This window comes from Plasmodium berghei (assembly GCF_900002375.2).
Source record: "Plasmodium berghei ANKA genome assembly, chromosome: 6".
In the NCBI taxonomy this organism is placed as follows: Eukaryota; Apicomplexa; class Aconoidasida; order Haemosporida; family Plasmodiidae; genus Plasmodium; species Plasmodium berghei.
This window is the reverse complement of record NC_036164.2, coordinates 869,209-893,404: the sequence shown is the minus strand read 5'-3', so window position 1 is coordinate 893,404 and position 24,196 is coordinate 869,209. Positions and strand designations below refer to the sequence as shown.

The 24,196-nt window shown below is 21.5% G+C and overlaps 5 protein-coding genes across 5 annotated transcripts; 2 read left to right on the top strand and 3 right to left on the bottom strand.

Moving 5' to 3' along the window:
- Positions 1-972: 972 nt before the first annotated feature.
- PBANKA_0622200 (conserved Plasmodium protein, unknown function) lies at positions 973-11,018 on the top strand (the record flags this gene model as incomplete). Its single annotated transcript, XM_034563869.1, has 5 exons — positions 973-3,912; positions 4,040-10,137; positions 10,269-10,343; positions 10,447-10,557; positions 10,784-11,018. 5 exons carry the CDS (start codon positions 973-975, stop codon positions 11,016-11,018), a joined length of 9,459 nt encoding a protein of 3,152 aa, XP_034420722.1.
- Positions 11,019-13,049: 2,031 nt separating this feature from the next.
- Positions 13,050-18,657, top strand: PBANKA_0622100 (protein kinase, putative; the record flags this gene model as incomplete). Its single annotated transcript, XM_034563868.1, has 5 exons — positions 13,050-17,721; positions 17,858-18,013; positions 18,105-18,196; positions 18,331-18,414; positions 18,583-18,657. The coding sequence occupies 5 exons, from the start codon at positions 13,050-13,052 to the stop codon at positions 18,655-18,657; spliced, it is 5,079 nt and encodes a 1,692-aa protein (XP_034420721.1).
- A 449-nt stretch (positions 18,658-19,106) lies between these two features.
- On the bottom strand, positions 19,107-20,582 carry PBANKA_0622000 (conserved Plasmodium protein, unknown function; the record flags this gene model as incomplete). The annotated part of the gene is made up of 4 exons (XM_034563867.1): positions 19,107-19,151; positions 19,325-19,564; positions 19,796-20,069; positions 20,242-20,582. 4 exons carry the CDS (start codon positions 20,580-20,582, stop codon positions 19,107-19,109), a joined length of 900 nt encoding a protein of 299 aa, XP_034420720.1.
- Positions 20,583-21,262: 680 nt separating this feature from the next.
- Positions 21,263-21,702, bottom strand: PBANKA_0621900 (mitochondrial import inner membrane translocase subunit TIM14, putative; the record flags this gene model as incomplete). The annotated part of the gene is made up of 2 exons (XM_034563866.1): positions 21,263-21,318; positions 21,414-21,702. The coding sequence occupies 2 exons, from the start codon at positions 21,700-21,702 to the stop codon at positions 21,263-21,265; spliced, it is 345 nt and encodes a 114-aa protein (XP_034420719.1).
- An 819-nt stretch (positions 21,703-22,521) lies between these two features.
- PBANKA_0621800 (ubiquinone biosynthesis O-methyltransferase, putative) lies at positions 22,522-23,709 on the bottom strand (the record flags this gene model as incomplete). Its single annotated transcript, XM_034563865.1, has 2 exons — positions 22,522-22,707; positions 22,816-23,709. The coding sequence occupies 2 exons, from the start codon at positions 23,707-23,709 to the stop codon at positions 22,522-22,524; spliced, it is 1,080 nt and encodes a 359-aa protein (XP_034420718.1).
- Between the last annotated feature and the right edge of the window lie 487 nt (positions 23,710-24,196).

Sequence of the window (24,196 nt, the reverse complement as noted above, 5' to 3'; positions counted from 1 at the left end):
ATCAAAAAATAATAATTGAAAACTCGAATGATTTCGCTCTTTTGCTTTTTCACATTTTTTTGTACCCTATTTGAATTTTTTGCATAACTTTTTTCGTTTAAGTTTATAAATGGGGAAATTGTCACACATATTTAATTTCTCATTCTTTAGGATATATTTTTATCCGTTTTTTTATTCTTTTGAACTTGTAAAACTAAATATGATATTTTCAATATATTTTTAGTGTTTGTATGACAAGAAAATAATTATCAAATTCATATTTATATTTATATCTATGTAATATAAATTATTTTGTTAAATATAAAAAACAAGTATATATGTATATACATATTATTGCTGCTTTCCTAAATTGTATACACATGCTTGTAAAATTGTGACCTTTTGATAATGGCATACAATTTAAAAAAAAAATATTAATAAATGAAAAAAAAAAAAGAAATGACTTCTACAAGTTTTATAGTAAAATTGCTTTTCATTTTTAAACATATTTTTTTTTAATTAAACTTTTATTAATTTTTATTTTTAGTTTATTATATTTGAATTTTTTCTCTCAATAGAATATTATTCTTTTTTTTATTTTTTTTTCCTTTTTATAAAAATAATAGAAATAATATATAACATATTATTAATTATCCTTCAAAAGGATACTAAAAATAACTGTCAATTTTCGGTGTTTTAATTAAATACCTTTTTATTTTATATGTAAAAAACATAAGAATATGTAGAACTTTCAAAAATATATAGTACATATATAAATTACTACCAAAAATAGCTTCACAAAAATGAGGGTTACAAGCATTTGGAGCATATAATATATATTTTTTTTCATTTGCTATTATATTTAAGGTAAAAAACAAAATAAATTATTTTTAAAACCTCAAAGCAACTAAGAAATGCATATTAAAAAATACTTTCCTAAATACAACGATTTATATAACGATAAAATATAAGGTAAACTTTTATGGACACAAAATGGCGCACCGATTTGAGCTGAACAAACAAGCAATATATTTAGATATAGATATGAAAAATGAAAGAATTATTGGTAACACAAATATGAATGTAACTCTTTATATGCCTATTTATTATTTGTATGATAAAAATGATTTTGAAAAAAATAATTTTGATATTAAAAATGTGAAAATTTGTACTAACATACAGTATCCAAAAGGAGGGGATGCTGAAATTGATGAACAAAATATTAACGAATTTGAAAACTATAATAAAATAAACAAATATATCAATGAAAAAAAACAAAATAATTATGAAATAAATAATGAAAACCCAACTAACGAAATAACAAATCATACACAGTTAGACATATTGTCATATACTCAATTAGATCAAATTGAATCTTATATAAAATTTCAAAAAAATAAATATATTTTTTTAGTTATTCAAATACCAAATAATGCCAAACAAGCCAAATATTATGATATCAAAATAAACGGAAAAGAAGAATTAAATTATTACACAATATATGATAATCCAAATTATAAACAAAATATATTTGAAAATAGTGAAATGGAAAAATATGCTCCTATTTATAATTTTATACCCCCAAATAATCCTCAAAATTTAAAAAACGAAACAAATATAAATACAATGCAAAACAACTACTCATCCGCTGCTAGCTACGATAATAATACGATAAATGAAGATATAAACCAATATTCAAAAAAAAAAAAAAAAATTAAAAAAAAAAAAAAAAAGGAAAAAAAAAAAAAAAGAAAATGGAATAATGAAGAAAATATCTATAATTATGATATAAATACTAAATCCAGTTATACACACAAACAATGTCAAGATATTTATTATGAAGAAACACATATTAACCAACATCAAAATTATAATCAACATTTATATAGAGATCCAAATTATCAATTACAAAAAAACAATATTGACAATTCCCCTTCAAGTGATATTTATAATAATACTAAAATCCAAAATTGTGAAGAAAAAAAAAAAAAACTCAAATTTATTAAAAAAATAAATAATATCGATAGCTTTACTCATAATAATTTACAATATCCTGAATTTAAAATTGTAGACTTTTTATCTTTAGATAAACTCATAGAAAAAAATCATATGAAAGGAAAAAATTATTTATTTATAATGATAGATAACAAAATATTTGACAAAGAAAAAAATAATAATTTTGGCGAGTTTTGTAATTTTTGTAAAAATGGTGAAACTATTCAAATAAATAATAATAATGAATATAATGTAAAGATAAACATTAGTGTAAATTTGTCTTTTCAATTTTTTAATTTAAATTCATATCAAAATCAAATATATTTTGATAAAACAAAAAACCTTTTAATTAGTATAAATAATTATATTAAAGATAAAACATGGTTCCCTACTATATATCAATCATATAATAATGAAAATTCTATAAATAAAAATAAATGTGCATGGAAAATTAAATGTATCATTGATATTCCATACTTTGTTATATCTTCAAATACATTAACAAATATATATCAAAAAGATGGAAAAAATTATTTTGTATATAAAACTACAAATAAAAATTCTACATTATTTCCTGATCAAATATGTCTATATGCAGGAAATTTTAACTTTTTGCATTTAAATTACATAAAATTGAAAGATACACAACATATTAATTATAATTTTTTGTATAAAAATGAAAAAATACATTATTCTGAAAATCAAGTAAAAGAAAAAAATAAAAATATTAATTTCTCAAAAAATTATTCTGAAATTCGAAAAGGGATTAATACAATAAATAATAATTACAATAAAAATGAATCATCTTTAGGAAATACAAACAATAAGTATGATATTTATAATTTACCTTCTCAAAATAGTGATTCATATTTCGAATGGTTTTCAGAATCTAGTTTATCAAATATTTCTGATCAATCTGATTCTGAATTAGCTAGCGAAAAAAAAAAGCGAATTCAACCAGAAAATTTTCAAGTTAGCTTTGCAGATTCAGAAACAGTTTCCCAAATCAAAAACGGGGAAAATGAAAAAAAGGCTCAGAAGTACTATTATGAAAAGATAAATAATAAACGCGTCCCAAATATTTATGCATTTGCAGATGCAGAAAAAAACGAATTGGCATATTCGACAACACACACAGGATATATATTAAAATGCTTCTTAGAAATAACAAAAGAAAATATAATGTATGATAATATTATTATTTTATTTTTACCCATACATTTTACATATTTAGAAAATTATTTCCATTCTGAGGATATAGAAAGTAGTATAAGTTCACATAACTTTTATGATATAAAAAATGGATATAATTTATTTAGCAATAATAATATATTAAATAGTAAAATAACAGATCCATATATTTATTTTAAAAGTGGAAAATATTTTATATATGGAAATGTAATCATATTTTCATCACAATTATTACATACTATATATGATATTTTATTTAATATAAATGTCTATTCTTATAAAATGATTTTTGCAGAAGGTATATTGTCTGTTTGTTTTGATTATTATATAAATAAAACAAAATATCAAGATTCTTATTTTGTATTTATGTTAAAATTTTATATTTTCCAAAAATTTATTGAACAAATTTTTGGATTAATAGAAATGAATGCTATACTTTTTGAACTTCGAGAAAAATATTGTTCTATAGTTGAATTATTTGGTGATATAATTATTTCGAAGCCAAAACTTTATTATACATCATATTATTTATATAATCAAAAATACATTTCCAATAATTTTATTTCAAACGATTACATTTTTAATAATATTTATTTCATAAAATCTTTTTTATGTATAAGAGCATTTTTCAATATCCTTAAAAATTTTAATTTTTCTGATAACATTCATCAATATTGTTTTTCTATATTTTTTTCTTATTTTTTCAATGAAAGGAAAATCATGGATCCTGATCTTTTCTGGAAAAAGGTAATACAAAAGAATGATTCCATTTTTCCATAAATTTATAAACCATACTATTTTTTTCATAACATTCTGATATATTACTACATTTTATATCTTTTTTTTTTTTTTTTTTTTTTATCACACAATTTAGATACTTGAGGAATGTAGACTGAGGTATATCGAAAGTTATAAACAAATTTACAAAAATAAATTCAAGATAAACAAAACAGATGCAAACATAAATGTAAAATCACTAATAGGGGAAGAACACGAACAATATCAATTGTTTGAAAAATATTTTACTTATTTTTTAAATACTTTCATAAAAGGATATGGAATAGCACAATATATACTCACCTTCAATATCCATTTACAAAGAAAAGGAACATCTATGGATGATTTTAATTTTTTAATTAGTCAAAATTATATTAATCCATTTTCATTTATTGATCATAATTTTAAATCCAATTATTTCTTAGCAGACATATCATCTATGTGTATATATAATTTATTAGAACTAAATAAATATATAGATTTACAACATATTTTGTTGCAATTAGATGGATATAATAATAATAATATAAAATTCGATAGAGATATAATTTTTTTAAAAAAAATAAAAAATAAAACTATCATAACTAAAAAAATGAAATCATATTTAGATAAAATATATTTTGAAAATTTTCTTCAAATACCATATCCCAATAATTTATTTAATAATATCGAAAAAAAAATTTTAATTTTTTTAAAAAAAAAATATTATTACTATATAGATCATTATTATCATTATCCAAAACACATATTTAATAAAAAAATTAATAAAATTATATCCAATTTTATATTAAAAAAAACAAAAAAATTTATATTTGATTCTTTTTATATTATTCATCCAAAAAAAAATACTACATTATCTTGTATAAATCAATTTACACATATCAAATCAGATAAAAGTTGTGCAGAATCATATTACAATCAATCATATCCAACTAACAATGTAGACATATTAGTCGCAAACGATCATATGCCATGTATAAAAGCAGAAACTATACCTACCAATACTTTCTCAAAACACGAAATAACTCTTATCAAAAATGAAAACAAACAACCAATAATAAAAACAATTAATAAGGAAAAAAAGAAAAAAAGAAAAGAAAGTAAACAAGATAGACAGGAGAAAAAAATGAGAAAAATACAACATGAAAAAAATAAAGATAGAAAAAAAAAAAAAAAACCAAAACCAAAAAATGAAAAAAAAAAAAAAAAACTTCATAAATATGAATATAATGAAATATCACAAAAACAATTTAAAATTAATAGAAATTATTTATTAAAAAAAAAAAAAGAACTTATAAATTTACCATACACTAATTTTGATAGTCTAGATTTAGTAGGGCGAGATGGAAATTTCTATTTAGGTTTTGGTTATGTTGGATCAAACTCTTTATTTTTTAGTACTGGAAAAGGAAATCTATATAATAATATAATAGGATATAAAAAATATATGAAATGTGATATCAGTAAATTAAGTGAAATATGTATTGATAAACATCATATCCATGAATATGATACATCACCTTTTTACACAAGCTCATCTTATTCATATTGGAAAATTATTTTTCGTTTATATTACTATTTAATATTACTTAATAAAATCTCTAAAAAAAAAGAATTTGTTATAATTGAAAATATTATGTCTTTAAAAGAAAAAGAAGTGGATATTCTCGATTGCAATTACAGTGATCAAGAAATTGGAAGGATAAAAAAAAAAAAAAAAAAAAAAAAAAAAAATCATAAAATACGCAGTCAAATAGAAAAAGGTGATAAATATCAACTTCAAAATTTAAAACAAAAACATATCAATCAAAGTTTTACTTCTGAATCGAATTCAGGTATTAAACCTCTATGTACATTTGATAATAAAGAACATCAAACTTTATATAATTATTCGTCAAATATTATGAGCAAACAAACAGAAATGTATTATTCAAATCTAGATACATATTTACAGAATAATGCAAATTATAAACAACCATCTACTTCAAATAATGTAGATTTCGAAAAGAGTTTTCAGGATAGTCATTTTGAAAAACATAATAAAATCACTGATATGTATGATCATAATATTAGAAAATATTCTGAAAAAAAAAAAATGAAAAAAATAAAAGAAAAAAAAGAAAGAAAAAAACAACGAAGAAAAAAAGAAAAAATACAAAATATTAAAAATATATTAGAAAACGATAAAAAATATTCTGAGTCTTATATAAACTCATATGTCTCTAATAATATACCTCAATCTGTTGATGAAAATAAATTCTTTTTCTGTTTTTTAAAATTAGAAGTTATTGAAGATGATGGAATACGAGTTATAAAAAAAAATATCTTAAACAATATAATACCATTTCGATTTAGTGTTGATGCGAGGCCAGAAAAGGGACGAAAAAAAGTGGCTTTTAAATATGAATCATTATTTGGATATAAAAATAATACAAAAAATAATAATATTTTAGGAAATTGTGATAATAAAAATATTAATAATAATCAAATTGCAATACATAGAAATATAAAAAGTTTTTATGATGATACAATTGATAGTAACTTTAATAAAACTGTTAAATATATTGGAAGAATTAATAATAGTGATAAATATATGATTGATTATTGTAAACATAAAATCATGAAAAGGGATAAATCTTTATTATGTTTAGATAATAGAAAGCTTGTTTCTAAAATTTGTAGTAAAAATAAAATACCACTTTTATGGATAAGAGTAGATAACGATTTTTATATTATAGGCAGAATTCGAAGAACACAAAGTGTAAGTATGTGGATTCAACAATTATTAAATGATAATAATATTTTAGCACAATTAGAATCTTCCTTTTCATTAGCTTTTATTCCATTTTTTTTTCTAAATAAAAATATTACATCTAATTTTAATGAAAGTAAAAATAACTACTTTTTGGGACCAGAAAAACCTTCTACTAATATCAATAATAATTCACTACATTATGGTGGCCTTGCTAATAATATTGCATCTATCGGTTCTGATCAAAATATTGATCACTTAGATCCAGATAGCATCCTTGCTCATAACACACAAAAAGATAATCACACAGATGTAGATGCTGATTTTTTAAAATTTTCTGCAACCAAAATTAAAAACAAACAAAAAAAAAAAAATAATTCACAGAATAATAACAATTCCGCTGATCCCGCAATTTTTCCTTTTAATAATATTACTTCTAACATTTTGGAAAAATCAGATCAATCTTTCTCTATGCTTAATGAATCATACACAATAGATAATGATAAAAACAGAAAAATCACCACAAATACTGCTAATAAACATATGCTAAATAATTTTATGAATCCACACCAACAAGCTGCTCAAATGGATTTGAACATGATAAGAATGTCCCACATTAGTAATAAACATGAATTTACAAATAATAGCATATATAATAATATACAAAATGATTTACTAAAAGTTGATAGATATTATAGCCAAAGTAGTAGCTCAAATGTAGATTCAGATAGCCATGATTTAAATTTCACTACATCTACCATTGATGATTTAAATGAAGATGTAAATGGTTTAGAAAATTGTAATTATTCCTCATCTAGTTACAAAACAAAAGAAAAAAAAAACTATAAAACATATTACAAAAAAAATATATCAATCTCTAATATGCCAATTAATATAGAAATTATTAAAGCTTTATATAAATCTATCACTTCAGAGTATTTACATTATATAGTTAAAATTAGATGCATATATTCCTTATGTTTTGTTCACAATAAATATATTTATACTCAAAAAGTTATTCAAAATATATTTTTAGAATATTTTAATCAAAATTTTCCTAAAGATTTGAATCAAAAAAAAATTATGCATGCCTTTTTTATAGCTTTATCACTTTTGAGAAATAAAAATAATAGAACCCCCAAAATTATACTATTTCTTCTTATAAAAAAGTGTTCAAATTTCGTTTTATCTTTAAATCTTCACAATAATTATAATCTAACACAAAATACAACGCATTCTGAACAGGATAATATAACTAGCCATAGATACATTTCTAATAATATGGGAGCTGATAATTATGAATATATTGGAAATAATACAAAGACTAATAATTTTGGCAAATTTTATTCCAATCCAAATCAAGAAAATGTTCAGATAAATACCATTGGTAATGCATCACAATCAAATTTCTCTTTACAAACAATAAATAGTCAATTTCAAAGTTCTAAAAATTATATAACAAAAAAAAAGGATGAATACAATAATGTGAAGACGGGTATTGATTACACAAAATATTGCACAAATAATGAACACTGGGATTATAAAAAAAATATTGTGCAAAAAATTTCACAAATTACAAATCATAAAAAATTATGTACATGCAATAAAAATATTCATAAATTATGTGATTCTTGCAAAAATGACCCGAATTGTTCAGGCAAAAAAAAAAATGTGCAATATAATCAAAATAAAGAAAATCAACAAAAAATTACTTACGATCCTGATTTAATTATACAAAAGGAAGAGGAAGAAGATATAAAAATGGTGTTGGAATGTATAGGAAATATTAAATTTAAAAATCGATGTTTATTTGGTAATCAAAATAATAAGTTTAACGGAATAATAGAATATCAAACAAATTCCACAACTAACATTAATAATATTTCTAAAAGTAGTAACGAATATTTTTTTTCCCAATATTTCAAAAAATTGGCCAATAATATTAACGGCATCCCAACAGGCACTAGTTATACAAACAATTATATGAAAAAAAGAAAAAAAATGTACCATGCATATGATTTTTATGATATAGATATATATGACGGAGAAAAAAAAGTAGAAAATCATTTTTTAAAATTAAGAAAAACAAAAAAAGAATATACACAAGATTTAATTGATTTATTATTTTTAATATATGAATTAAAAAAATTATCTCCATATCTTCCTATATCAGATACAGTTATAACTATATTAATTAGATCGATTAGTCGAAATAAAAATATTCTAGATCTATTTAGAAATAAAATGTATATAGAAAATAAATGTTACTTTGACATGTGTGCATATTTGCCTAATTTTATATTTCAGTCGAAATTGCTAAATTTTATTGAACATAAAAATGCGAACAATTTTACTATAGAAATGATCAGAGCTATTTTACATTTAATCATGACTGGTAACATACGAGTATATAAAATTTATTACAAAATAAATGAATTATTAGGATCTGGAATGGAGAATATTATTTCTTCACTTAAAAAAAACAATAATATTATGAATAATACAGTAAATGATAATAACTTATTAGATATACCAACAAAAAAAGAAATCTCAAAAGATGAAGCAAACAATTTTTCTAAACCTCATGGAAAGTGTGAAAACACAACTTTTAAAGACATAAATAATGAAAATGAAAAAAACGAGAATTATTTTTTTGTATCAACATATACAAACTTTATAGAAAGAAAAGTTATCTGTATGCATTTACTAAATATGTATGCAGCCATTCAATTTATTTCTCAAATTGTAAAAATTTTTAAAAATTGTGAAATCGAAATGCTAATATGGAATATTTTTTATCAGCTACTTTTAATATTTCAGCAAAAATATCCTTTTTTCTTTTTGCCTTTTTCAAAGTTGTTCAATAAATATTTTAAAGAATATCAAAAAAAAAACTATACGATTTTCGAATTTTTCTATTTTTTATATGGACTTAATTCAATTAACCAGTATGAAAAAGCTAACAAAATTAATGACTATAATAATACTAGCGATTTTGATGATGATAAAATAAAGATACCTTATATTAATAATCAATACAAAATGCACACAAACAATAAATTAACATGTGACTATGCCTTACGTAATATCTTATTTGAAGAAACATTTACAAATTATTCATCAAAAATTAAAGAACAAAATATTATTATATATAAATACGATATTATAGGTTATATACCATTTATAAACATTTTAAAATTTATTTCCAATACAAAAAAATTAAAAAAAAAATTTATACAAATAACATATATAAAATATATAGTTAAATATATACATAATTATTTTAGAGAATTAATTATTGACACATCAAATTTTAATGAAAATTATTTTAAAAATTCTATATTACATGATTTAAAAAATATATTTGTTTTTTTATATGGATACGGAATACCCCCATGTTACTCGAAAACTATTCCCCCCATATACCTTCCTCATTATAAGCAGTAATATTTTACGTAAATTTACCACAGTATTTGTTTTTCTATATATTTATTTCACCTATTTATTGGGAAAAGTATTTACATATATATATTCCCATAAACATGGCATATTTCCAATTTTTTTTTTTTCGCAGATTAAATGATACTACAAAAAAAGGTGTGCAAATAAATAGCCTCATCAAATTTTTGCGAACATACTATAACAACGAGTAAGTTACCTTAACTTTAATATTCTCACTAAATATTTTATTTAGTATCATAATATTCCCCCCAAAAATGTGTGTGCACATATAATTCATTTTTTTTTTATAGAAAATTGCTAAAATGGAAAGTAGTTGCCTCTGAATTTGTAAGCGTGCTGAAAAACATGCCAGAACTTAAATTGTTTATAGACAATCCCACAACATCTCTTTATAACTTTAAGTAATAATTATTAGCTAATTTCCTTATATGAAAAAATTTCATATAAAAGGAATAAGAATAAAACATTGAAAATACATGCATTTTAAGCTTGCTGTTCATAAATCTAGCCATTATAAATGTATAGTTGTTCTTACAATATAATTTTGTACATATTTTATATAATTAAACAAAAATACATTATGCATAAAAATTCTTTTTTTTACATAATTTTATTTTTAATTTTTAGCTTCACAAAAGAAAGTATTTGGTTGTCATTGATTAGTGAGAAGTTAAAAAACGACATTTATAAATTGCCAATGGACTTAAAAAGAGATATCATTCTTTTGTTAAAAAACATTCGTTTAGTTGATATATGTTTAGGTACTAATACTTATGAACATGTTAATAATATTTTTACCGTCTGTTGGTTTATTATAGTAAAAATATTTCAAAATTATGAAAAAAGCAAAAAAAATGTATGATATTTTCCCCTATTATTTTTATTTCCTCCGAACCGCATTTAGACAGCTATATTATCTTTTATTTTGTCATATACTTTTTAATATATTATTAATCAACTTGTCAATTATATAATTTATTGATTTTTTTTTTAAATATGCAATCTTTAATGTTAAAATTTTTGCTATATGTTTTTATAAGCTACATTAACACACAATCGTATAATTGTTTGTGTTAACTTGTTCAAAAAAAAAAAAAATCATAATTAACCTTTTAAAATATACAAACATGACTATATAATAGTATTATTTATTATACCCTATATTCATATTTTATTCTTATCATAATTAAAAAATTTTACGCAAACAAATTTTTAGGGAACTTAAGTATTTCCTTTGTCTATCATATACACATGCATATAGTTAATAAAGCCAAGTGTAAATTTATATTATTTATTTAGTTTGCTTTAATTCTTATTTTCCTTATTTGTGATTTCTTTTGTATTTTATTTATTATATATATATATTTCTCTTTTTTTATGCTTTTTATTTTATTTAATTTTATTATTTTCCTTTTATTATTTTTTTGCATCCCTAAATATTGCACACACAATATTTTTTTTCCAATATTTTTAAGGTGACCGAAAAATTGATTAAGGCATATTTCATATTAGTTTATGTTTAATTTATTATTTTCCATTTTCGTATATAAAAATAATTATATGTATAATAAAGTGTTTTATTTTTATTTATCATTTTTATCATTATTTTTGATTATTTGTATCACTGACAATAAGGCGCTTAGTGTTTTTTTTTTTTTCGTATTTTCATATTTTTTTTATATTATATATTAATATGCATATATTTTTTATGATATGTTTCTTGTATATATTAAAAGGGAAAATTTTCTGTTAATTATATACATGCATACATATATATCCTCATGCATAATATATACATTTATGTGTTTCATTTAACGAGCATGCCATGCTTATGCAATAAAAATATGCCAGTTTCCTGTTTATATGTGTATTTCGCACATACACAAATAAACACCGTAAATATGCATATTATATTTTTTGTATAAATATTTTAATATTTCTTTTTTCTTTTCAGTATATGTGTTTGAAATATATGTTTATTTTGGTAGCATTTGCTAATTCGCAATATTTATTTTTTTTATCCCGTGATTAGCTTTATATATATATTCATTATATATTTCCTATTTGCACATTTTCATATCTACATATATTTGACTCATAAATATTATATATATTTTTTTTTAATTTGTCCCTAAATATTTTGAACATTGCATATGTACAATCCTATATTTGTATGCAAAGGTTCGCAAGGAATACATATATGTGCACATACTTTTATATAATTTTTCCAAAGCCGCATAATTTATTTAAAAAATAATGGCATGCAAATATACGAGATCAGTACGAATGAATGAAAATTGCATTTAAGTTGTCTTTCAGATTTTCATAGTTTTTAAATTTTGAAATTTAATTAAAAAAAGAAGATAACAAAAAGAAGATAAAACAAACTCACAAATTAATAAGATGAACAAAATTGAGCTCCAGTGCTTATGATATTAACACACATAAAAAAAACACGGTGCTATTTCATTATTTTAAAAAATATTGTAATATAGCACTGGAATAACAACTAATTGCAGTCAATTGGCTACTTGCAAAATGCTGGTGAATTATTGTCTATACTTCTATTTTTGATTTCTTTATTTTTTCAAGAATATTCAAAATTTTTTTTCATAATTTATACATTTTTTAAATTCTTTGAAAATTTATGTTCTAGATAGTTAAAATACGTCATATGGTTATCTTATTTGCCTTTGATCTATTAAAATTGTTTGTGCCATAATATTTTTCAATAATTTATATTTTTTTTTATAAGAATGAGCAAGTGTTAAATAAATAAGATAACACATCGATTTGATAGTAAGCTATGATAATTCCAAAAAGTTAATGCTTTAAAAAAAAATAATTATATAGGACAACGCTACATTATCCATAGTGGAAGAATGAAAAAAAAATGTATATTCATAAAAAAGAAAATATGAATTTGCATATGAACAACAATTTCAGTGGTTTAAACAATCATATATATAATACACATTTTAATAAAAATCAAAATTATTTTCAAAATAATCGATATAATTGTGATATATACAACACCTTTTGTAACGACGAGGTGAACGATTTTAACGAACCCATCGCGCATGGATATGATCAATACATGCACAAAAATAAAACATATTCTAACATTAATAAAAAAACATGTGCGTTAATAAGTATGGGGCAGAAAGGCAGCAAATCCGAAAAAAAAGAACTATATAATATTAATAATGATGCATATAATAATATATACAGCAATTTGACATATAATAATGCAAATGAGTTTAAAAGAAAAAACTTTAATTTAAATAACATTAAAATTCTAGATGAAGAAGAAGATAATTATAATAGCAATATCAATAATGTAACCAATGGAAAACATACCGATGGGTTATCCAATAATAATCCATATCATTACAATCAGCAAAATAATACAAATAATTTTCGTAGTTATAAAAATGATAATACAAAAGATACATCATATAACTATACAAAATTTAATAGAGAATATGAAACAAACATTAACGGAGCTAAATATAAAAATAGTGATAAATATGGTATGAATTATAATGATAATAATTATATGAATGATCGTCGAGCTAATAGTTCCAACTTGAATGTTAGGGCATTCCCTTTATCTAACCAAGATTTGGGAAGTGGTGATAATCAAAATAATTTTCAATTTATTTATAATACCTATAAAAATAATGATGCCAATTTTTATTATGACAACAAATTAAAAAATTACAATTATAACATAATATCAGGAGCCAATGCTGACAATGTTAATAGCATGTTAGATGAAAATTTGAACGTAAATAAAGAACCTATAAATTCAAATTACAATTGTTTAAACTCAAATAGACCATATAGTGATTACATAAGAAATAATGAAAAACAATCAGAAAAAAATTTTAACAGCTTTAACAATGATAATTGTCCTTTTGATAAAGTTGGGGCAAACAATGACGATAAACATAAGTATCTTTACGATAATCAGAATAATTCAAAAGTTATGAATCCATACAATAATGAAAATTATTCTGAACAACGTTCCTCATTTTATTCAAAAAATCAAAATGGAATGACAAACAAAAATCATTTGCTCTATCCAAACATACTATCCTTCAGAAACAAAGAAAATGATGAAAATGAAATAAAAATGGAAAAAAAAATAAATTTATTAAAAAATATTATAATTCAAAGCCCAACAAAAAAATATAACTCGAGTTTAAATGATGACATACACGATAGTTATTCTAAAGATAATATATACGCAAATATGATCAGTGAATATACTTCGAATACTGGAATATTAGATAAAAAGACAAAATATATAAACAAAGAAAACTCAAATTTTGAAGGAAATCATAATACGAATCTTTGTGATGATTTAAATTCATTTGAAAAACTTAATGAAACACCAAATGTATTTAATAAAAATAATTTTAGAAATGATAACTATTTTCATTATAAAGAAAATATTGAATTAAATGATAAGTACAATTTTTCTAATACTGAAGATAGAGATTTAAAAAATTCCAAAGAAGATGATCAAAAATACCATCGTGATAATCCAAAAGGAAAAAGAAGTCATTCCTTTGTTGATTATTATAATAATTTAAAACATATGAACATGCAGGATGTTCCATTTGACACATCAAGTAATTTATGTGGTAATAAATATTCTAATCTTACTCAATATTCTAAAAATGGATATGAAAATAAACCATACAACTATTTGAGCGATAGCATTTCAGATACAACACGATTAGTAGAAGGAACATATCCTAAAGATAATATATCATCACTTTATAATGGTACAAATAAAAATGATGATTTTATTGACAAATTAAATTACAATGATGGAAACACTTATAACGAATTCAACAATCTTTTCAAAAATTCTGAGCTACGAAATACTGAATTTTCTCGAGTGGGCACAAAAATAAATCTCCAAAATAATATATATGAAAACAAGTATGATAGTAAATATAATGATGTAAAAGAAAATTTTAAATTTAATACTAACCCATCTGAGATGCACAATAAACCCTTTGATAATTACGATCTATATAAGCCGAATAATCATCAAAATTATATTAACAATAATTTTAGAAATAAAATATATAACAAAAATGATATGACAACGTTTCCTATTAATATTCCTGTAAACCCGAGATCTATGCCTGGAAAAATCATTTCAAACTTGGAAAAGAATTCATCTATAACTCTTAATAATAACCCACACTATTCCAATTTGATGGTAAACAATCGTAATTACGGAACAAATGAAACGACTTTGTCTTTAAATTCTTATGAACAAAAAAATAATTTAAATTCGAATATTATAACAAATTTTGAAGATAGTAATATTGTAAAAAAAGAAAATTATAATAATAAAATAAAAAATAATGATTTGTTTTATACAAATTTAAGAAAAAAGTATGGTCTTTTGGATAATCATAATTATAAAGCAACAAATAATAATTATGATTGTAATATTGCAAGTACTGCTAGTAGCATTTCAAGTATTCCACATAATAAAGACGACAAATTAGGATCTATATTTATTAAAAAAAAAAATGATACTCAAAACTTTATGTCGAATAATCCCTCTTTAGGAACAGAAAATAATATGTACAACTTTTCTACCCATAATCAACAAAATGAAAACACAATTAATACTACAAATATGAATCATCAATATAGTGATATTATTACACGAAATAGACAATATAATCAACCTCAAAGTTTACCAGGTGCTATCTATAATACATTTTCTAATAAAATTAACAAAATAGATCAATCTATGTTTCACAGAAATGATCATAATTTATTTAATCATAAATCTTCAAGTATCAATGCAGACCCTACTTCTTTTCAAAGAACAAATTATTATGATGATAATGATAAAAATAATATTTTTTCTGAAAAAAAAAATACAAATATTTTTAATAATATTATTAAAAAATTTACAAATGACACAGATAATAACAAAAATGGAATATATGATACGGGTTCTATAAAAACATTACCCTCTTGTTTAGATTCGAGATTAGATTCAAATTTACAAGAGGAAAATATTTTTAGCAAAAATTTTACAAGTGATGATCCTTTAAATTTAGGAATAAATAATATTAATCTTTTTCATAATGTAAACAAAAAAAATATTCACACTAAAGGAAACAATACATACAATTTGAATTTAAATAAACAATTGCCACCATTGCCTTTTAAAAATTTTACAAAAAATAATCCCCTAAATAATGAACTTTATGGAAATAATAATGAACAAACTTTAATTAATGATAATATGAACACACGATTTGGACAACGAAACATTTTGGGTATGAACAAGTCAGAAGAAATGAACACAAATTTAAGCACCTTTAATAATATATCAAATAAACCACTTTTTAATAATTATAATTTTGAAAATACAAAAACAAATATAAACACAGATGATTCAATCAAAAATAAAATAAAAACAAACATAGAAACAAATAATATTTTTGATAATAATTATATTTTTACAAAAGATGACCAAAATAAAGATTTTATTCATGATAAAGAAATTGGCCAAAATGATTCAGACAATGTTCTGAACAAGTCATATATTATGAACAAAGATAAATATAATATAAATCAACAAAAAAATAATTATTTATACAAAAAATATGAAACAAAAGATAATAATTTTATATCCTCTTATAAATATAATACTAATTATGATTATCATAAAGATATACTAAAAACGGATACAAATTTTGATCAAACAAGCTACATAAATTATAATCAAAAATTAGGAAATAATTTTCTGAACAGCAATATTAAAAATGAATATAACAATAATAATAATAACAATAGATTGTTCAATGCAAATAATAATCTTATGGATAAAGCGAATAATCAATATAGTTTAGGGAAAGAAAAAAAAAATTATTTATCTTATAGTAAATATGAAAACAATAATTCTATAGCAAATAAGCCATGGAATTACAATAAAAATAAAGATACACCTCTTGGAAATAATATATCACTTTTGTTAGAAAAATTAAGTGATTATTCAGAAAAAAATGATAACCAATATACAAATATAAATAATTATGATAAAAATATATCTAATAATAATAACAACTATTTTGATGAGAATCATGATTCTAATTCTTTACAAGTTAATACAATAAATTATAATGATAATATAAATATAGATACAAATAATATAGTTATAGAAAATAATCATTTGTGTTTTTTTGGGCTATCTACTTTATATAGATGCAAATTAAAAGATCAAAACTCGTCATTTATTGTAAATGTTGTTGATTCAATATATCTTAATAGTCAAAATGGCAATGATACAGTTGCTAATAATATATTATTTCATAAAAGGCTTAGACATATAAATATTTTGCCATATAAAGGTAAAGCAGCTGACAAAAATAAACTATATCTATTTTTTGAAAATATACGCGGGAATATTTTAAAATCATATACTGCTCCGATTGAAGAAAATATTATTGCTTCATATGCATATCAACTTATAGATTTGTTGGAATATATGCACACAAATTTTGTCATATTTCATGGTATAAAAAAAGAAAAATATTATCCACACTATATAAATGATCAATCAAATTGTTTTCAAATATTATTCTGTTGTTTTAGTTAACTTTTCCTTTATTTTATTTTTTTCATTTTTATTCATTTTAACTTATCCCTTAGGATTGTTTTCTAACATAATATTACTTCAAAAAAATACCAAGGAAGAATTAGTGCAAATTTTGAATGAGAAAAATAAAAATATTAATAAATATTTTGACATATATAAGCACGGAATAATAAAAGTCTTTAATTTTGATTTTTCTAATATAGATGCAAGTAAGTCAATGTATATATATCTAACTCTCTGCATCTCTATGTTTGTTTCCAATTTTTTATGCCTATAATTTTTTTTATTTTTCTATTTCAGATGAAAACGATTATGAATTTGACTTTTTTTGCCTGGCAACCCTAATCTACGAAATGTGCACAAAATATAATACTTACTATTCCAACAAAATTGTATGAAAAATGAATGAATAATTTGATCTGAAATTTTTATCACTGTATTTGCTTATATAAAACAATATTGTTTTTCTATCATTGTTTTGTTTAGTGTTTTCTTTACTTCATTTTTATTTTTACACATTTTTCAGGAGGGAATGTACGAACAGATACACAATACAAATTTCTTTTTCCCGCATTTTGTTTCCTTTGAATTAAAAAATTTTTGTTATGAAGTAATATGCATGAACAAGTCATACAAAAAAGCATATATTTTTTGACCTTTTCATTTACGCAACCTAATGTTATACATTCGTATCCAAATTCGATGCACTCCTATGCACACATTTTCCTTATCTTACATTATTTTTTTAACTTTTTTATTTTTTTTTCATTTTTTTTAGCTATGCTCAAAGAGAAGGCATTGCTTTAGCGACCTCAAAAAGCACCCCTGGTTCCAAAAACATTTTAATTTTTAAAAGCCAAAAAAATGCACGCAATAATTGTTTTGGCATACATATATATATACATACATGGCAACATTTGAACATTCCCTGTTTGCAAATAACAAGACTTGCTTCGTGTTTGGCGCATGAACATAATTATTTGTGACAACGGTTTGCTTAATCCATTTTTTTTTTCTTTTTTTACACATTTTCATTATTTAATTATTTTTCTTTTTTAGTTCATATTATATTTTGTTTGAATTCACAAAACTGCATACATTCACATTATGTAGAAATAAATATGAACATGGAGATATATATTAGTATACATATGCACATACACAATTCGTTTGTATGAAAGTAGTAAATATTTATTCCTGTTCATATTATTTTATTCTTTTTCTTCGTCTTTTTATTCTTTTTTAATAATGCGCAAACTAAAACATTTTTGAAATTTTTAAAACAAATATTTACCTTTTTTATTAACCTTTGTTTAAGCACTCATATTTACGCTTCACTTCTTCTAGCTAAAAGTTGGAATAAAAAATATGGTAATAATAGTAATTGTGAAAAAAAAAAAAATAACATATCAAAAGACATGAACGTTCATAATATATATATATATTTTTTTTTTATTCCCTCCAAATTAAGCTAGCTAAAAATCGAAACAAATCATACACTAGTAGTTTTTTCATCTTACCATTTCGTTCAACTTTTTTAAATGTTCCCTTTTATAGTGATACTCTTCGATGACACCTTTTGCTACGTTTCCAGTTTCAGCTAGATTAAACTTTTTAACTGACTCTTCTTTTTTTACTTTTAAATTATTTATAAGTTTTTTTTTTTTTTTTATTTCGTTGTATGATTCTTCAAGCATTAGTATTTTATCCTCCAATAATTTTTTTAAATAGTTTTTTTTTTCGTCATAATGCAGCTTTTTCTAATAAAAAGAATTCAAATGAATTAAGAATATCCTATTAATACAAATGTAGTCAAACATGCCTATACATATTTATATTTTTAAAGAAACAAAAAAAATAGAGAATAATCAATGCGATGATTTAAAACACGAATATATTTCAAATGTATGTGTCTATATATATACATGTATGTTTGTTTTATTAAAATTGTTATAAATCTTCATTTTTTTTATGTTTTCACTTTCAGTTACCTCTATTGATTTCTTTATTTTGTTGTTGAGGTTTTCAATTTTGCTTTCTAAAATACTTTCCTTTCCTTTTAAGTTTTTATATTTTAACTCTAATTGCTCAAAATTCGCGTGGATTAAGTTTTCATTTTTTTCCTTAAATTTGTTGAAAAGAAAAATACGAGCCCTCAATATACTATTATGTTCATTTATTTTCCTCAATGTTAATAAATTTTTTCGAAACAATTCACTCTTTTCTGGAACATTGAAATATAACATGTCATTTTTCACCAGGTGGCTTCTCACCATGAAAAATAAAAAAATGAACAAAAAAGATGAAAAAAAAGGTGGAAAATGGCAATTTTTTAAAACTTAAACAGCTGTCTAATCCATTTACACTTTGGTACTATTTTGTAAAATAATATACACATGCATATATTTACAATAGTTAGTATAATTATGTAAAATACCATAAATTGTTTTGTTTAAGGATTACTTCCTTTATGCAATAAAAAAATTCCTCAAATAAATCATATATATCATTTTTCATGTATTTATCGACTGCTTTTAATTTATTTATATAGTCTATGATTGATTCCAATATTATATTATATTTTTCTAAATTATAATTTTGATTATTTTCACATGTGAAGTCACATTCAACATAACTTAATAATTTTTCTTTAATTTTAAAATTTTGTTCTTTAATTTTTTCATTTTCTTTTTTTAAATGTTCACATTTTATTTGTTCATTTTTTATAAGCCCAGCAAGCTCTTCTACACTCAAATTCTTTGAGTATAACTTTTGCATTTCAAAATAATAAAATATAAATTAATATCCATTTATATCAAAACATAATTCTTTTAGTTTATCAGCAAATGAATACTAAGAACATATATACAGGATAAGACATATTAATGAGAGCATATTATTATATACTACATCGATTCGTTAATACTATAATTTTTATAAGAAAAATATATTGCATTTTCCTTAAATTTTTTTTTTAAATTATGAATTTTTTCCAAAGTTCGTATATTCGTGCATTTTCCGCAACGAAATCTCGCGTATTGTACGAAAAAAAGTGAAAAAAAAAATAGAAAAAATGAGAAAAAAATAGAAAAAATGTGAGAAATCGCGGCAAAAGCTAAATTACTTTTGCACACATTTCGAAAAGTAATATAAATTTTCTAAGAATATTCAATATAAATATATATTTTTTTAATTGTCATACTTATATTCTTATTCGAATAATACATGCATTATGTGGGCACTTCTCCAATATTTGGAGAAAAATATATAATCATAAAAATATATGCTATAAAATATAACTATAGTAATTAGCATAACAACTTTTCAGACAAAACTATTAAATGATTTTCCTCTGGCGTTCGTTTATTATTGTTATTATTCCTATTTCGAGTATTTGTTCCCAATTTTACTTATCTTTCATTTTAAAAAAAAATAATATAATATTCGATATTGTTTTACTATTTCAACAAAATGTCCTTTGCCTCATTTACCTTTGCCGCTATGTATGTGGAACCTGCGTATAAAAATGGAAAAAAAAGAAAAAGCAAAAATGAAGAAAAAACAGTATGTGAATAAACTACATTCACATTTTACTATTATTTATGATACCTCCATTGTCAGGGTGATTTTTTAACATCAGTTGTTTGTGAACTTCTCTGATTCTATCTCTATTTGTTGTTGGATTGATATTTAATATTTTGTATGCTTCAGATCTTGACATTGTTCTTTCAAATCCTTTCATATCAGGTTTTAAAAATACATTACTTAAATTTTTGTTTAAACTTGATGGAAAAAAAAAATTCTTGTTTAATCCAACTTTCTGATTTTTCATATAATTCATTCCTTTCTTTGCTAATAAAACCCCCCCACCAAATAATAAAATTGCAATTGGCCACATTTTCCACTTCTGTATTTTATTTATTTTTGTGGTATATCATAATCAGTTTTATATTATTTTTTTCACAAAAATACAAACTTCATTCTCTCAATATTCCATACATACATACATACATGCATTTACATAAATATATCAAATTCCTTTTTTTATGTTTTCCAATATTTTATTCATTCATTTAACAATTATACTATTCTTCATATTTCGGAAATATACATAAAATTTATTTTAGTAAAATAAAAAAAAATATTTGAAAAAAAAAAAAAAAAAAAAAGCTAGATGGATATAAAAAATACGTAACTCAAAAATGTAATGAATGAAATATAATTAAAATTTTAGGTGTTTTTTTTAAAACAAAAAAAAGAACTTGAATATTTTTAAGAAAAATTGTAAAATTTATATCAATATAAATATATTATTATATATACATTTTTTTATATAATTGTTATTAAATTTTAATATTTTATTTTGGATAGTATAGAGATGTTGTAATTTCCAATAAAGGAAATAATTTTCGCCATTTATTATTATTGTCTATTACAATATTACTAAATTTTTTTTAAAAAATTTATATCAAATTGTTTATCTTTCCTTTTCATAGCTGTTCAGTAAATTATTAATTTACCATATATACAAAAAAAATAACACTAATATAATAGTTAAATCTATTCGTACATTTTTCATACTGTTCATATGCAGAAATACAAAAAAAATATTACGTTTCACAAATAATGAATACGTAATTATATTACAACATCGCCTAAGCAATATTTATGTATATATGAATGTATGGGTGCTTGAATGGTAATTAACAACATTTTCTTATTCTTCATTATTTTTATAAACAAATGATGTCATATATAACAATTTCAGTTTGTTTGTTTTAAAATAATTCCTTATTATTGGAATATATATAACATATTCTGTGTTTAAATTATAAAGCTCAAATTGTTTGCACATATTGTTTAGTTCGTTTTCTTCAATAAAGTAATCATAATTATGAGTTCCCTAAAAATAAAAATTGAAAACACAAATATGCATGATATATATGATGTGTGTATATGTAAAGAAGTATAACATATATATATGCATTAGTCAGGTATTATGTGTTTATACTTTCGGTATCATTTTTGTGATATATTCTGCTAAAACAATTGAATATAAATAAGAGATAGTGTTTTTATTTATTGTTGTAAAAACAACAAGTGACATTGGATTGCATATTTTACTTATACAATTTATGAAATGATCTTTTTTATTATTAGGTATATGTTCAAGCACTTCGGATGAAGTAATAATATCGTATTTTTTTTTCTCCAAATTATTTGAATATACTAAATCAGATATATCACAATTTTTATATTTTAAATTTATATTTACAATAGTCTTATTGATTATATAAATATTTTGTTCACTTTCTTGATTTGTCTCTGTAGATACATCAGTTTGATCATTTTTTTTTATATTCATTTCATTTTTCAAATTATAACAAATATTATTTTTTTCTTTTCTTTCATATAATCGTCTTTTTGATAATTCAATCAATTTACTTGACACATCAATACCTTCTATGTTTACATTTATTTTTTTTAATTTGGGATTATTTATATTTTTCAATAAAAAATAAAAAATATTATTTTGAATATACTCACATAAAATACCGCCACCACATCCAACATCCAAAATGTTGATATCTATTTGTGGCTTTTCTTTTTTTATTTTTTCATAAAATAAAAATTCATAATTTTTTAAAATAAAATCAAATCTATGCTTATTATAATCGTGTAAACTATATATATTTTTTCCTAATATTTTGTTTAAAATGTTATGGACATTTTTAACATTACATTTATTTTCATATTCTTTTCCACCCCACCATTTATCATTTAAATTATCAAAAAAATTTACTTCCTTTTCATCATATGTGTTATTACTGTAAAATCGAAAACCTAATACAAAACTTTTGTCCGCCCCCAAATATTTATTACAATAAATAATATGCTTTTTCATAATCATATATTCTTAGTATACTTTTTTTTGTTATTTCACTTTTTAACATAAAAATTGTATATCTTCATTTCCCACCAAATAAATTAAAATTTTTCTAAATTAGGATTTTTTATTTATACAAATATGTGCCATATATCTTGTTTGCATTATTTTTTTAAATATGTTCATTCTACCAAATTTTTATGTTATTTTTCTATCGATTTAAATGTGCATTTTTTTTAAATTTATTTATTAATTTTGTTTAAACCCTACTTGTCTATACTATTTTACTCGCAAAAAATATTTTATATTTTTATTATTTCGAATATGTAAATAAAAACCACAATTTTTATATAAACCTTATGACATTGCATATGTGCGCATATAATTTTGATAAAGAAAAATTGTTAAAAAATTAAATCTATATAAGATCGATATCAAAATTCAAAAAATAAAGTATTATTAAGGTTTTTAAAAAAATTAGGAGAGAAAAAGAACGTTTTCATTA